At 43.4% G+C, this 13,069-nt stretch overlaps 1 protein-coding gene across 5 annotated transcripts in view; it reads right to left on the bottom strand.

Moving 5' to 3' along the window:
• LOC107224472 (probable JmjC domain-containing histone demethylation protein 2C) overlaps positions 1-13,069 on the bottom strand; it is a 207,275-nt gene that overhangs the window by 152,083 nt on the left and 42,123 nt on the right. For all 5 annotated transcript variants that reach the window (XM_046743240.1, XM_046743241.1, XM_046743238.1 and 2 more), the window contains exons 2-3: positions 4,188-4,439; positions 1,605-1,718 (exon numbers count right to left, since the gene is read on the bottom strand). In XM_046743240.1, the coding sequence (XP_046599196.1) occupies positions 1,605-1,718; positions 4,188-4,439 (366 nt within the window). The remainder of the gene's footprint in view (positions 1-1,604; positions 1,719-4,187; positions 4,440-13,069) is intronic.

Genomic DNA, 13,069 nt, shown 5'->3' with positions numbered 1-13,069 from the left:
CGGCATTCGTTCCGTATGTTTCCTCGCATGGATTTCCAACAAAAAGTGGTGTAATAATTCACCGTCTCGGAGGTACGGCTGCTGATACTTTTCGTCGAAATTGCAGGGGCTTCAACGTCCCTTTCGACAAATCGTTTGCGATCCTGCAGGGTCTGGGAATTCGGCGTTAGGCAGGGTATCGTACGTACGTATACAAGTATAACCGAACGAGGAGCCGAGCCCTGAGCGTGGGGTGCAGAAATCGAGTATAATGGGGATGTGGAAGGGGGGCCCGGCTTTTGCGGTGCGAACTTTTAACGGCAAAAGTTGGTCCGGTTTAATTACTTGGGAACAATCCAGGGCGGACGGCGTTTTCCACCTCCCGGGGCGTTCCCGTGTCTATAATCAGTCCTTCCGGCTCCTCTTCGCCGTTCCCTCGTCATCCCTGGACCGAAGCTTCTCATCTCCTTCTCCCGTCCGTCCTTCCACTCCGGTTACCGCTCTTCCGTTCACGACGCGGGCTTTGACTTTTACGATTTCCTCATTCCCGATAGCGGAAAATTAAGCCCAGGCTTCGTCGTTTAGAGATACACAAGGCAGACAACAGTGGTGAAAGAGAAGGAGAGGGAGAATCCCTCGCCAACTCGGTCGCGCCATTTCACCAGCAGTTCTATTTTTCCTTCGTTCCGGTCTTTTTAGAAAACCGAGTTATTCATTGTCGTTGAAATTGAAGCCGTAATACCCACGCCCCGAACCGGGTTCTCTTACCGCAAGCAATCTAGTCTCGTTTACACCGACTCCGTTGACTGCCCTCGGGGCATAGCTGCTGAGTCCTTATATTCCACAATCGTCGTTCATGCAGATTTTTCCTTTCACGCGGTAAATCACTGTAATGAAATGAAGAATGTAGTCCCGACTGATTTCCATACTTTTCGCATTTCAAATATCTCACGGTCGCGAATAAACAGTCTCGATTTCTTTGTCCATAGAATTCCGTCGCTCCGAAACGTGTCCGATTTTGAGTACATAATTCCTTACATAATTTCCAGACCGTACATTCGTTGTCCCAATGGTAAATAAAAAAAAAATTATTGTTAGATTCTTCTTCTTCTTGTTGCTTACGTCAAGCAAACAATTTGGTAACAACAACCTAACTCGGTAAATTTTCGCGACTAAGTCATAAAGTGAAACAGTAACAATAACGTGCAAATGACGTTACGTCTGCAGGTCGGTGGATCCCTAGGAGAATCACGAAAGGTTCTTTTGTCCAGTGAGCGGACCGCATCCCGGGATCGATAAGCATGAACAATGGACTCGCACCGGTCGTAAAGCAAAAGTTTATGGTCACTGTAGCAGCAGCAGCTTAAAGGGTATTTTATGCGGGCGTTTCGTGCATATGTGAATGTTGATAACAGAGGCGTCTGCATTTCGCAAGCTAGTAGGTTGTGATAATTGGCCACGTTGGACGAAAAGAAGTTGTACACACAACACGTTCGTCTTATCATCGTTGGTGTTGGACGCAGGGTGTAAAATCGGTTTATCCTTACAACATTTACATCGGTTACACAACGCGCGTCCTTAACCGTCATCCATGTGATTCCCTAACTTAAATGTAACCTACTTACCGTGAATGGCTTGAGCTTTGAGTAATCAACGAAGTCCAGGCGACGGTCCTGCATGAATTCAACCGGCATCGTGTCATCGGGTAAGTCAGCTCGTGCCACCAACGGATAAAAGGTCTGCGAAACAGAGAAGAAGAATTCGGGACGATTATTATCGTTGAATCCGACGCTTACCGAGGCCGTGGTTAATTATGAGGAACATGTGAGATAAATAAGCAGCAACGCCTAGGCGTCATTGTATAACTTGTCAACTTATCGCACCTTCAATCTACGATACTACAGGCATTGCTTTACAGTTGTAAACAAACGTCGAATTTTCGGTTTCATGACTCATCCCGAATGAACGTGAGATCTTATCACCACATGATTAATGATCTTGACGCTTTTATTTCCATTCACATTCCATATTTTCGCCTATAATAAGACTTATCTCGTAATCGAAAATTCGCTCGCAAGACTGATTATAATTCAATCTTGACATTGGTATGGTTATAAATAATTCAACAGGTACTTTTTTAATACACAACATTCCGCTTTTTTATTTTCTTCAATATCTTATCCTAATACTTCTGAGAATCCGTTTAACCGCACCGACCCCGTCTGCGCATAACATTAATTTTTAAAAAAGTCACCAGTTCTTTTTCTCTTCTTTTTCGAATTTTTTCATATCGTAATACTAAACCGGCTACAAAAGCCGCCGCTATTCGAACCCAGTTTTGTCCCCATCGTGTGCAGCTTTGATTCAGTTGCCGCACGTGTGTCATGTGTGTCGACGATATGTGATATATTTTTGTGCGGTCGCTATACCCCCTTCCACCGATTGACATTACGATGGTTGAGAACGCCAAGCGACCATTTTATTATAGCACCTGTTAGGAACACCCAGGCGAATGTTATCGCAAGGCTGTGGACATTTCGTCGGTGCTTCGATACATTTCGAGATATTATTTATTATGGTATGCCTAGAGAGAGAGAGAGAGAGAGAGAGTTTCCTCCCAAATACCATCGCGAGAGCTTCTACCGACTTCCGGATATTGAATTCAGTAAACGGAGATCGCAGACTGGAAAGAATTTCATTCGTAAAATGCGATTTCAGATTTTTTCTTTTTTCCACCTACTGTCATCGTCCCGGGAGAGGTTTGAACTCTCGCTACCCAGAATACCAGTCGGCCGTTTTACCGCCTGCGCCACGACCGACTTACAAATACTTACTCCGTGTTACAAAGCTGTTTTGTAACGTAGTCGTACAAAAGCGAGAAAGAGAATTTTTCTTCATTATTTCGTTGTTGTTTACAACAAAATGTGTTACTTCGTGATTATTTTATTCTTAACAAAATACAAGCTTCTCCAAACTTCACAATGTACGGAAATGCGTTATATTTAACTAACAAAACGCCGCTAAACTCGATCTAAATAATCGTGAAGCAATGGTTAATCTTTTTTTTCCCTTGAATTCTCCTTCCATAACAGCATATCAATGAAAATTGATAGCGTAATAAGAATTAAAATATCCTCATCGAATAACATGGAGCGATAACTCGAACGCGATACGCGGTTCAAAAAAAATTCAGAAGCCAACTTGCGGTCTACATTTTTCCTTTTCTTTACGGTTTTATTTTTTTATCTTTTATTTACATTGAAATTATTATTACTGAAATCTATAGCATTGCACGAAACGATGTAGAAATAAGGTCATACCGCGTGTCAGAATCCAGTCGTCGACATTCTGTACATTATAATGGACAGGTATCATCGTCAGGTGGTGCGGTTTTGGATGATTGCGGCTCAACCGCAAAACCGACGGTAGGTGAACCGAAAAATGACCTTGAAAAACTGCAACGATGTACGTGCAAGTACAATTGTATACGAATAATAATAATAATAATAATAATAATAATAATAATGATAATTGCAGGCGTCCCAGTTTTAACGCAATCAAAACTCGACAAGTATCCATACCATGTACTATGAGCATTGAGTATAACGTATTTGTGTAATTGAACGCGGTTGCCTGCAGTTGCCGATGTGAACAGTTCTACATCCTGCACGTATTTCAAACAGCACGTATCATCCCTCACATCCATTCCATTCCCCGCAGTGTCCTTAGAGTTGAATGATCTCTAATTGAGCGGGACGGTCTACTAGCGGTAATTAGAAGCCGGCTAATGACGTTAATTACAATTAGAACTTGTAGAGCTCCGAAGCGAAGCGTCCGTAGCTCTGCACGTTGAATAGTACGTATCAGGGCGAGTTTGTAAACTGCACTATAGTTTACACCGAACTACATAATGTAGTACAGTACTACCGTATATACCTGTATATCAATTAATCCCAACAAAAGTTGACAAAAAAACCGCAAATTAGGCGACTCTCTGTCAGCTGCACTGTGAAACAGATTCCATTATATACCTCCGAATAACGCATGCGTTGCACGCTTCATTTGCAACAATGACAAGTTGCGGAATATCTAGAGTTGTATCAAGTTTCGGGTCTATGGTATCTGGCGTTAGACTAAGAGATCCGCAAGTATCGCTGCAGTAGATCCAGAATACTCCTCTTGACTCATATTCATGTGGTTTAACTTACAAGTGCAGGCCAAGCCACGCTGCAGGCACTGACTGGTGCGGTGGTGCTTCTCAGTGGTTTCCCGTTCACCCTGTGAGGAGGATGATGATGGTTGTTGTTCGGATGGTTGATGACAAGTCCGGGGTGACGAGGGTCGGGTCGGTCTGCCCAGCAAAGGGCCTTCTCGACGAGAAAAAAGGAGAAGACAGCATCCCGGTAAGGAGAGAGCCACTCTCTTCGTTGCCACTCGACGTCGTCGTATTCTACGAGAACCTGGAAGCAGAAAAGTAAAATTTTCGTTGTTATCTGTGGTTCGTATGTTCTAGACGCTGCGGTGATTAGTGTCGATTAGACAATGCGGTACGAAGAGAGTTTGTGCAAGGAAACAACACAGTGAGCACATTCTGTGGAATTGTAATCGTGTACTGTGTCACGGGTACAACGTGTCCGTCACACATTATTCCAGTGATCCGTACGCGTGACAAAATCCCGTCACGCCTGCACGTTTCGGTCCACTGATGCATGTATACAGCCACGCAAGTACGATCATCCGGGAATAACATTAAAATGATAAACAAAAACGATGGAGCGAAAAATGGAGCGACGATAAGAAGAAATTAAGCAGGAACTCGACCCTGGCTTCCAGTGAAAGAATGACGGATGAGTTGAAACTTGTTCGCGTTGACGAAAACAAATGTATAAAAAATATTGCTAGGAGAAAACAGAAAACGTTTGCACAGGTGTGAGATGGTCTGGATATCGGATCGTAATTGCTTTTTCATTGAACGCCGATTTCGACGCAGCAAGGTGAACGAGTATTTGGACCACACGGCAAGAAATGGTGATTCATGAATTTCAAGGGTCAAAACGGGGGATTAGATTAGACCAGATTCTTGGTAACAGGTGGACTTCGGTTTGCCCACAACGATGGTGCCTGTTCAGGTGACGAACACCGTTCAATTCGATATCCAACGACCCCAATATCGTCGGCAATAACGCAGCGCCAGATCTGATTTTGAATCGGAACTGGTCCCTGACCACCAGAGCTAGCTAGCCGGCGTGCGAAGACCCCTGATCCCGAGGGAAATTTGAGGTGCTTCTGACGAGGAGGCTCCGCATTCCATAAAAATCCTTCTATAGAACCGGTGATTTGATACTTCCGTCCATTCGCTGGAACCAGTTCCAACGTTTCCATAACTTTTAAGGTCCTGGGGTCATGCATGAGCGTCCGGAAAGATACTAACAATAAGAATCCGAATCGACCCGGCCATTAAACGGGTTTGAAGTGCAGCATGGACGTGTGACGGCGGATTCCGCAACCAAACGAAAGTGCTTCCACGGTTCAGGACCCCGCGGATAGATGGCGGCTGCTATCGGAGTCGGGTACCAGAATGGCCGACGACGATCTCGGCGGCGGCGCCGCCTCCTCGACGGCGGGGGCCGCCCTCACGGTTACCGTGGCAACGGATGGCGGCCATCTTCGTAGCGGACGACAATTCCGCGACCTGCCTCAAACCTCTCCTCACAATCAGCAGCAGCGGGACGCGGGAGAGTGATCGGAGTCCTCCTCCTCCTCCTCCTCCTACTCTTTGGATAGCGTTCCCCACCATTTCTCCAGCTTCTCCTGCTTCTCCTCGTTATTCCAAGCAGCGCCATCAGCTACAGCAGCGGTCCAACCGGGAGGAAACTTTTCACCTTCCTTGTCTGGCGACCGGCTCATCCACAGTCTCTCTTACCGTCAACCGAGGGGTGTCACGACCCGTTTTCAGCTATACTCGGAGCTTAAAGAGGATGTTGAACTCCGAGGTGCAGGTTCGCTCTCTTCATCGTCAACGTCGCTGCATGCGCCGAAAATTCCTAAGGTTTATCTTTTCTTACTCTTCTTCTTCCTCTTCTTCTTCGCGCGGGAACAGGTGCGACGCGTTACTGATGGGATAAGCAATTTCGAATGTAACTATACCACATGCCGTGACTTGCTCCAGTGATTGATGCTTCGGTATTTTTTTTTTCTCACAATCAAATTAATTATTAAATTACTCGAGTACTGCAGAGAATCGCTGCGATTTGAAAGCCTCAAACATACCCTTGAGGCTCCAGTAAACATAAATTTGCGACTATTTTACGCGCACGAATGAACGCAACAAATGAAACTGTAGTTAGTCTTGACTTTAAATGAAAGTACACCAGAATTGCGGATGAAGATGTCCGTATTTCATGGTTCACGAATTGGTCCAGACGAATTCAAATCACTTCCAGAAATCACTGCCAATCTATTTCATTTTCATTTCACTGATCCGCAACCAAACGCATTATACATCTGTTTACTATTGATAATAGAAGGGATTTAAAAACCTTTTTTCATTCAAATATAAACTCGTCTCAATGTTTCGTGGTTATCTAAAGAAGGCTATCGAGGTTGAAGCCTGTTAGTTAAAAGCTGATACTATACGTTCTTGTGTCTAAAATACACATACATTTGTCGGCAGACGATGACGCAGTGCAGAGATACTTACGAGTGAAAATTGCGCGGGAAATCCGTGCAAGCGAATAAAGCACGTCACCGACGGTTATAGTTTGCAGTGTAGGTGTACTATACGAAACTCGTGACGGTGGCCTTGACCAATCGGAAATAGTCGACAGATGGTACGCGTGTACGGAACTGTGACTATAAAAATTCAGCACTATAAACAGTTGAACGTCTTTCTATGCACGTATACGTAATATACGTATACTTGTGGTGGCGTATATTATACACGCGTCTTGGGGCAAAGAAGCAAATCGAAATAAGCGGGTCCAGCTTGTATTTGTTGAAGCGAATCTCGACGGTTGAACTTAAACCTCAAAAGCCGAGCACCAGAACTTTGAAATGGCATACATGTATGAGCAACTGAGAAATGCCTCAAGCTGTCTAACAATCGCCAAGAATTGGTACTGAAACGAGGCTTCTTATACTCGTGTGTTCTATAACAGTAAATGACAACAACAGAATCGTGTTTCGACACAAAATGCCACACGGTTAGAATAATTTGCCATCAATCGATTGCATTGTTGGCATATTGCCAGCTTAGCAGCAAGACGTGAAGATCATTCGTTGATTTTGCACGATTGATGAATAATTGACAAAAAGTGTATTATTGAGGGAATATTGGGAAAATTTTGAATTTTAACCTCAGGGTCCAAGAATCAGCGATATAAGATGACGCAACTTGTTGTGCGGGTACCTCGCCGTCCTGTTGAAGTTAGTAACGTTATCGTAACGATTCGTGCTGAGTAAAAATCGTTGTTTCGCGATTTTCGAACTGTCTGTAAAATTCAGCAAGCCGTAATAAAACAAAACATACTCATATTTGTAAATATTAGTTCCTTAAAGATCATAGTAAAATAAAGAAAATAGCAATCTTTTTCCCCAATGTTTCGTTACGATAACGTTACTAACTTCAACCTCTTACTTTGCCAATATCACGTATAACTCTCTCCACAACCCGCGAATGAATAAATGACGTATATAGATACCATCTGTTGTTTTGTCTCAAAACATGCACGCGGCTGCAAATATACGATGTGAAACTTATACTTTCTTCCATCATTTTTTCTTCAACACATACATGTATTAATAAAAAGAAAACCGCAGAAGCTGCAGGAACGCGGAGACTCGTCTCGGAGACGAACAACCCTCCGGGTATTCCGGTGTAAACGATAAGAAGCGGAATAAAAAATATAAATGTAGTAAACGTCGCAGGTGCAGGTAAGACTAAAAAGCTTTTCCAGCTAGCCCAACGTTATCGAACCCGTGGAATATAATCCGGGATAGAACAACGGCTAGCCTAGAATGGATGCTATACGTGCCATGCAGCATGGCGTCTATCTCGGTGAAGGTATACGTTTTGTTTTCCGTTAATATTATTGCAGCACGGCGTGAATTTAGCGGACGCCTCGAGCTCTTTTCTTCTCCCGTTCTCGTTTCCTCGTTTTCTCTCCAAGCACCAGCAGCAGCAGCCCCATTTTCTCCTCTGCAAATGACGCCAGCCTTAGTTCAGAAGCTGTAGAGTAGGTAGGTAGATAGGTTGGTACGAAGCCTCGGGGATAGGCGAGGACGCACTTGGCAACAAAATCAGTTTTTTCGTATTTATTTTTACCACTTTTTTACCTTCCTTCCCCCCCTCCGCGCTTAGCAAAGCTCCGAGCTTTTCAGCTAGCAACAGCATCGCCGAGCTCCGCGTACGCGGAATCTCTGAATCTAGAACTCGGGTATATTTTTCACCTCCTACAGCTGCTGCTGGTACCGCTGGTGAAATAGGCCGAGTACCGTGCAGCGTGTTTCGAGTGCTTGCAAGCAGCTCAGCTGAGTTCAAAACCCTTTCTGAAACGCTCCGCGTTGAATGAGCTTGCATGCATTATACCTACGTCCTTCCGTGCGGCGAGCGCGCTTCTCTTATATATTTAATGCATACGTTGCTGCACAAGTCGCGTTGGACTCGATCAAACGGAGGAAAGGAGAGGAAAAAAGAAAAATTGTTAATAAAAATTAAATTGGAGAAAATACTGACAATTTGCGTCGGTACAAAAAAATGTTCGCGATAAATCGCGAGGCGGTGTCAGTCAAGGAAGTGTCAGGAAAGGCTGATGCGATTTTTTTTTTTTCATTTGCGCGCAGGTTTAATGTGATCGATCACTTCCTGTCGCTTTTATACACCCAACCTCGTTTTTACATTATATGTGACCGATCGCTTGTTCAACATCTGTCAAACGGAGATTCTTTCACGAAAATCTTGTTGCAATTGTTGCATCAATTTTGTTAGGTATATGTATACCTAATACCGATTTCCAATTAATGAATTTAATTTTTATTTTTAAATAGGTAAGTAACGTGTGTGTAACCCGTGCAACAATATTGATGGACAATGTAATAGGCGTATAAAACAACGATACCTGATGCAAAGGATCGTAACGAAAAATTGAGTTCCGCACGGATCGCAATGAGCGAGTAATGACTGAACTCGAATCACCGTCGCGTAACGAGCTTTTTCCTGCATCTATATAATATCGCGGAATTTACACGACGCGGGAATATAGGATACAGTTAATAACAGCAGAACTAAGCTCGTGCGGTAAACGCAGATTTACGACAGGCAACAACACGTAGCTGCGTAGGTACATACATAATGTAAGATAATGTAAGATAATGTAAGATAGCGCAAGAAGATACCGTCGAAGACTGGATTGCAGCAGGTAATGGTGTACGGTATGACGCGCGTCGCGGAATTAACAGGCAAGGAATTGCAATCTTCTGCAATCTCCCAAGGACGAAAGATTTTTCTATCATACAGTTGCACAGTGTCGTCTGCCCCAAGGACAGCCGTAACATGAATTATTGTAACGATTATACGACTGCCAGGTACAGTGATAATAAAAATTATAGTACGTACCAAATACACGAGATTCAACCGATTCAGGGACGCATAATAGGTGTGCAATATGTGTTATACATATTGTAACGCGTTAAGACGTTACGGAAAAATGCAGGTAAGCGAGCTTGTTCAGAGAATCAATTAAAATCTATATATTTGTACAGGAATGTGTTTGGAATGACGGTGATTTACCAAAGAATTGTCCGGCAAGGAGAGTATCAGGCCTCGGGATCACGGATTCTACTGAAACTTCCAAGCGTGTTTCTTTGTCGTTAATTCGTTGCTTGAGAAATGAACAACCCGAACAAAAAAGAAGAGAAAAATAAAAAAAAATAAAAATAAAAACGAAGCATCCGTGAAGGCGAAATCGCTCGATCCAACGATCCCGCGGGCACGCACCCGATTTCCGTTACCACCTTGGCGATCCCTTCGCACCATGTGCAGGAGGTCATGCGTCGCGTGTGATTGCCGAGGTGCAGCGTGGCGTTGTTGGTCTCTCCGTGACGTCTGAACGAGGACGCGTTTCCCCCCTCCTTCGATAGAGTGAGACAGCGATAGAGAGAGAGAGAGAGAGGGAGAGAGAGAGAGAGTCACCGGAAGTTGGAGGCCACTTGCTGACCTTGTCACACGTCGCCGCGTCGCGTATATAAGCGTCGACGGCTGCACGCTGGTTGGACTACATACGACAGGCGTTTAAGGTTCGTTCGGGAGGTGGGAGCCACGCGGACTTCTCCTCGCAAATGACGAACTACGTACGCGTACAACGTTAGGACTTTGCCCGACACGCAGTTTACGCACCTGTACCTGGGCAGGTGGACGAGCCGGCGTTTCGAACGCATAAAACTAACAGGTGCCGAGGCGAGGCTCCCTTTCACAATGTCCGAGACTTATACGCCGAACGATATTTTCTACGCTTTGGCATTTTGATCGCAAGCAATTCCGTTACACCGTGACTTTTGCATTTTAATTTTTTGTCAAAAAAGAAAATAATCCAAAAATACTTGACGAGTTTGGAAAACACGATCACGTGTCCGAGAAAATTCGTTGGGGGATGGGATTTGGACTTGTAGTCGATGATTGGGACGCTTTGAACCTCCGGTGGCGTATCTACGCAACATGCTTGTTTAAATAAGAAAGTTGAGTGAAAAAATACGCCGACTATGTACAACGTCGAGATGGTTGTAATAATTCCCTGACGTAGATGGACGTATGTATGCATGTTATATAGTACGTATTAATTTAGGCTCGTTTTGTAACTTGACCCAAAGACCGACCCCCGAAGTGGAGAAACTGAACTAAGCGAGAGAATAACGGACCTTTATGCAGCGGCGCTGTGTTCGCTGCACCAGTAAAGAAATGGAACGAAAAGTAAAAGGACAAAGAACAAAATGAAAGAAACCGAGATATTCACGAGGCTCAAGTTAATAATAAAGTTAACGTGACGAATAATTACTATTCTTCAAGTTTATAGCGACTTTCAAGTAGCCGAGTTTTCAAAATATGAACAAGTTCTGCCTCATTACGATTTACTGAATTTTATACTGCGTTACTGCAATTGGAAAATAACGGTTTTTCCCGAAACGTTAAACATCGCAATAACCTTACCGACTTCAACCTAATAGATATTCACTCTTTAAGCAAGTAGGTGCAGTTTTTGTCGGCTGTGATTATACGTATTTTTCCATAACGCAAAGCGATTTCAACTCCGTGAAACGGTGGATTGTAACGACTTTCGAATGTGCGTATAAACCAGAAGCTAACGGTTAAATATCGAAAGAGCAATATGGCTGCTACCGTCAAATCGAAACACAATACCAATTTTCTGTCACAATGCAGCGAAGTACAGCCGAAAAACTGGGTCGCCTAATCTAATCTGCGTCAATTTAGACACTTGAAAGCGAGGTCTGCCGGCTCTTTGGCTTTGGCTCCGCTTTCGACGGGATACGTTTATGTGTTACACGTATTCGTACACGGATCGGCTCTATATCTGACAGTAAAAAATCGAGTGAGCTCGAAACTGGATCGGCACATCCGAAAAGGTGGGAAGCATGACGAAAGGTCGAAAAACAGTTATACTTAACAGCACGAAATTCGTTCGATTTTGAAAAGAAAAAAACTTTCAAGAAGCAATCTATCAGCTGTATAGGTTCTTCATCTTTGATAGCAGACAGAATTGGCCGTACCTACGCTGTTAAAAATTTCTGTATAGAACTTCCTACGGTGTGTATTGGAAGTTTTATTCGGATACGAAACAGTAAACCATTCGCCATACGTTCCTGTTTATTCAATTTACCGATACCATATATTTCCTACACGATTCGGTAAGAAGAAATTACTTTTTTTGCGTTCTTCTTATAAATTTTAGTAAAATCAAACATTTGTATCGTAAATTTAAGGCAAATACACAATAATTTACGTAGCTACACTGGATTTGTAATTGTGCAACCCGATTTCGTGATTTGACAACTCTTTTCTACGGTTAATGTATAGTAAATTCGCAATCATTTTTAACAACGTACGTATAAATTCAACCTCGAAAATGACGATTTATAATCTCTGTATCGGTGTCGCGAAATTATCTAAAAAACAATTTACGTTTAAACACATACACATCTGTAAGCGAGAAAATCGAATATAGCTTGAGTCGATTCGCCTATAAGGCTGTATATACGTATACGAATAATAACTATACATAAACCGTGAAATGAAACTCGGCACTGTAATTTCAACCATATTATACACAGCGGCGCTTTCGTAACACAATTACCGAAGTAAATAACGAAAATTTCATATTACTACACGGGGCCATTCACGCACTCGGCAGTAATACATACACACACATAGATCCATAGATGCAGAGAGGCATATTACTCGTAACGGTCAATCGTAGTAAAAAGAAACGAAAGTGCTCGACTCCGTATTTCGCTGCACAGCTGTAATAACACTGTGCGGGAATCGGGACCACTCCGGGTATGCCGAGTTGATACACACAGCGAACTCGTCGACTTTCTCATAGAAATTATCATCGTCGTGCGCGTGTGTGTGTGTGCATAGAGAACGGTACAGGAGGCGCGTTCCGTTTCACAAGTTTAAAAAAGAAAAAAAGGAAAGAAGAAGAAAAAAACGAGACCGGCTGGTAGCCAGCGATATTTCGGAATCTTTAAAAATACCGGCGCCTCCGGATATTCATTACATTTCGCAGTTTCTCTTTCTCACTCTCTCTCTCTCTCTTTGTTTTTCTCATTCCTCGGTCGGCTGATCCACGCGTCTTCGCTCGAGAAAATATTCTTACGCTCTCAAGTGTGATTATTCACAGAGCTGTGCGATATTCGGGTATAAGAATCTCGTCGATTGATGATCTTGAAACTAAACGGCAGACGATCGATACGAGGTTCGATATCGTCACAAACCAATTCATCGAGTATCGGAATATCCGTTAATTCGCGGTAGAATATTGTTGTCAGTGTGACGAGAAAAATGGCGCGAAAGTTTGCA

Source organism: Neodiprion lecontei, chromosome 6 (genome assembly GCF_021901455.1).
Source record: "Neodiprion lecontei isolate iyNeoLeco1 chromosome 6, iyNeoLeco1.1, whole genome shotgun sequence".
NCBI classification, from domain to species: domain Eukaryota; kingdom Metazoa; phylum Arthropoda; class Insecta; order Hymenoptera; family Diprionidae; genus Neodiprion; species Neodiprion lecontei.
This window is presented reverse-complemented; position numbering and strand designations above follow the sequence as displayed.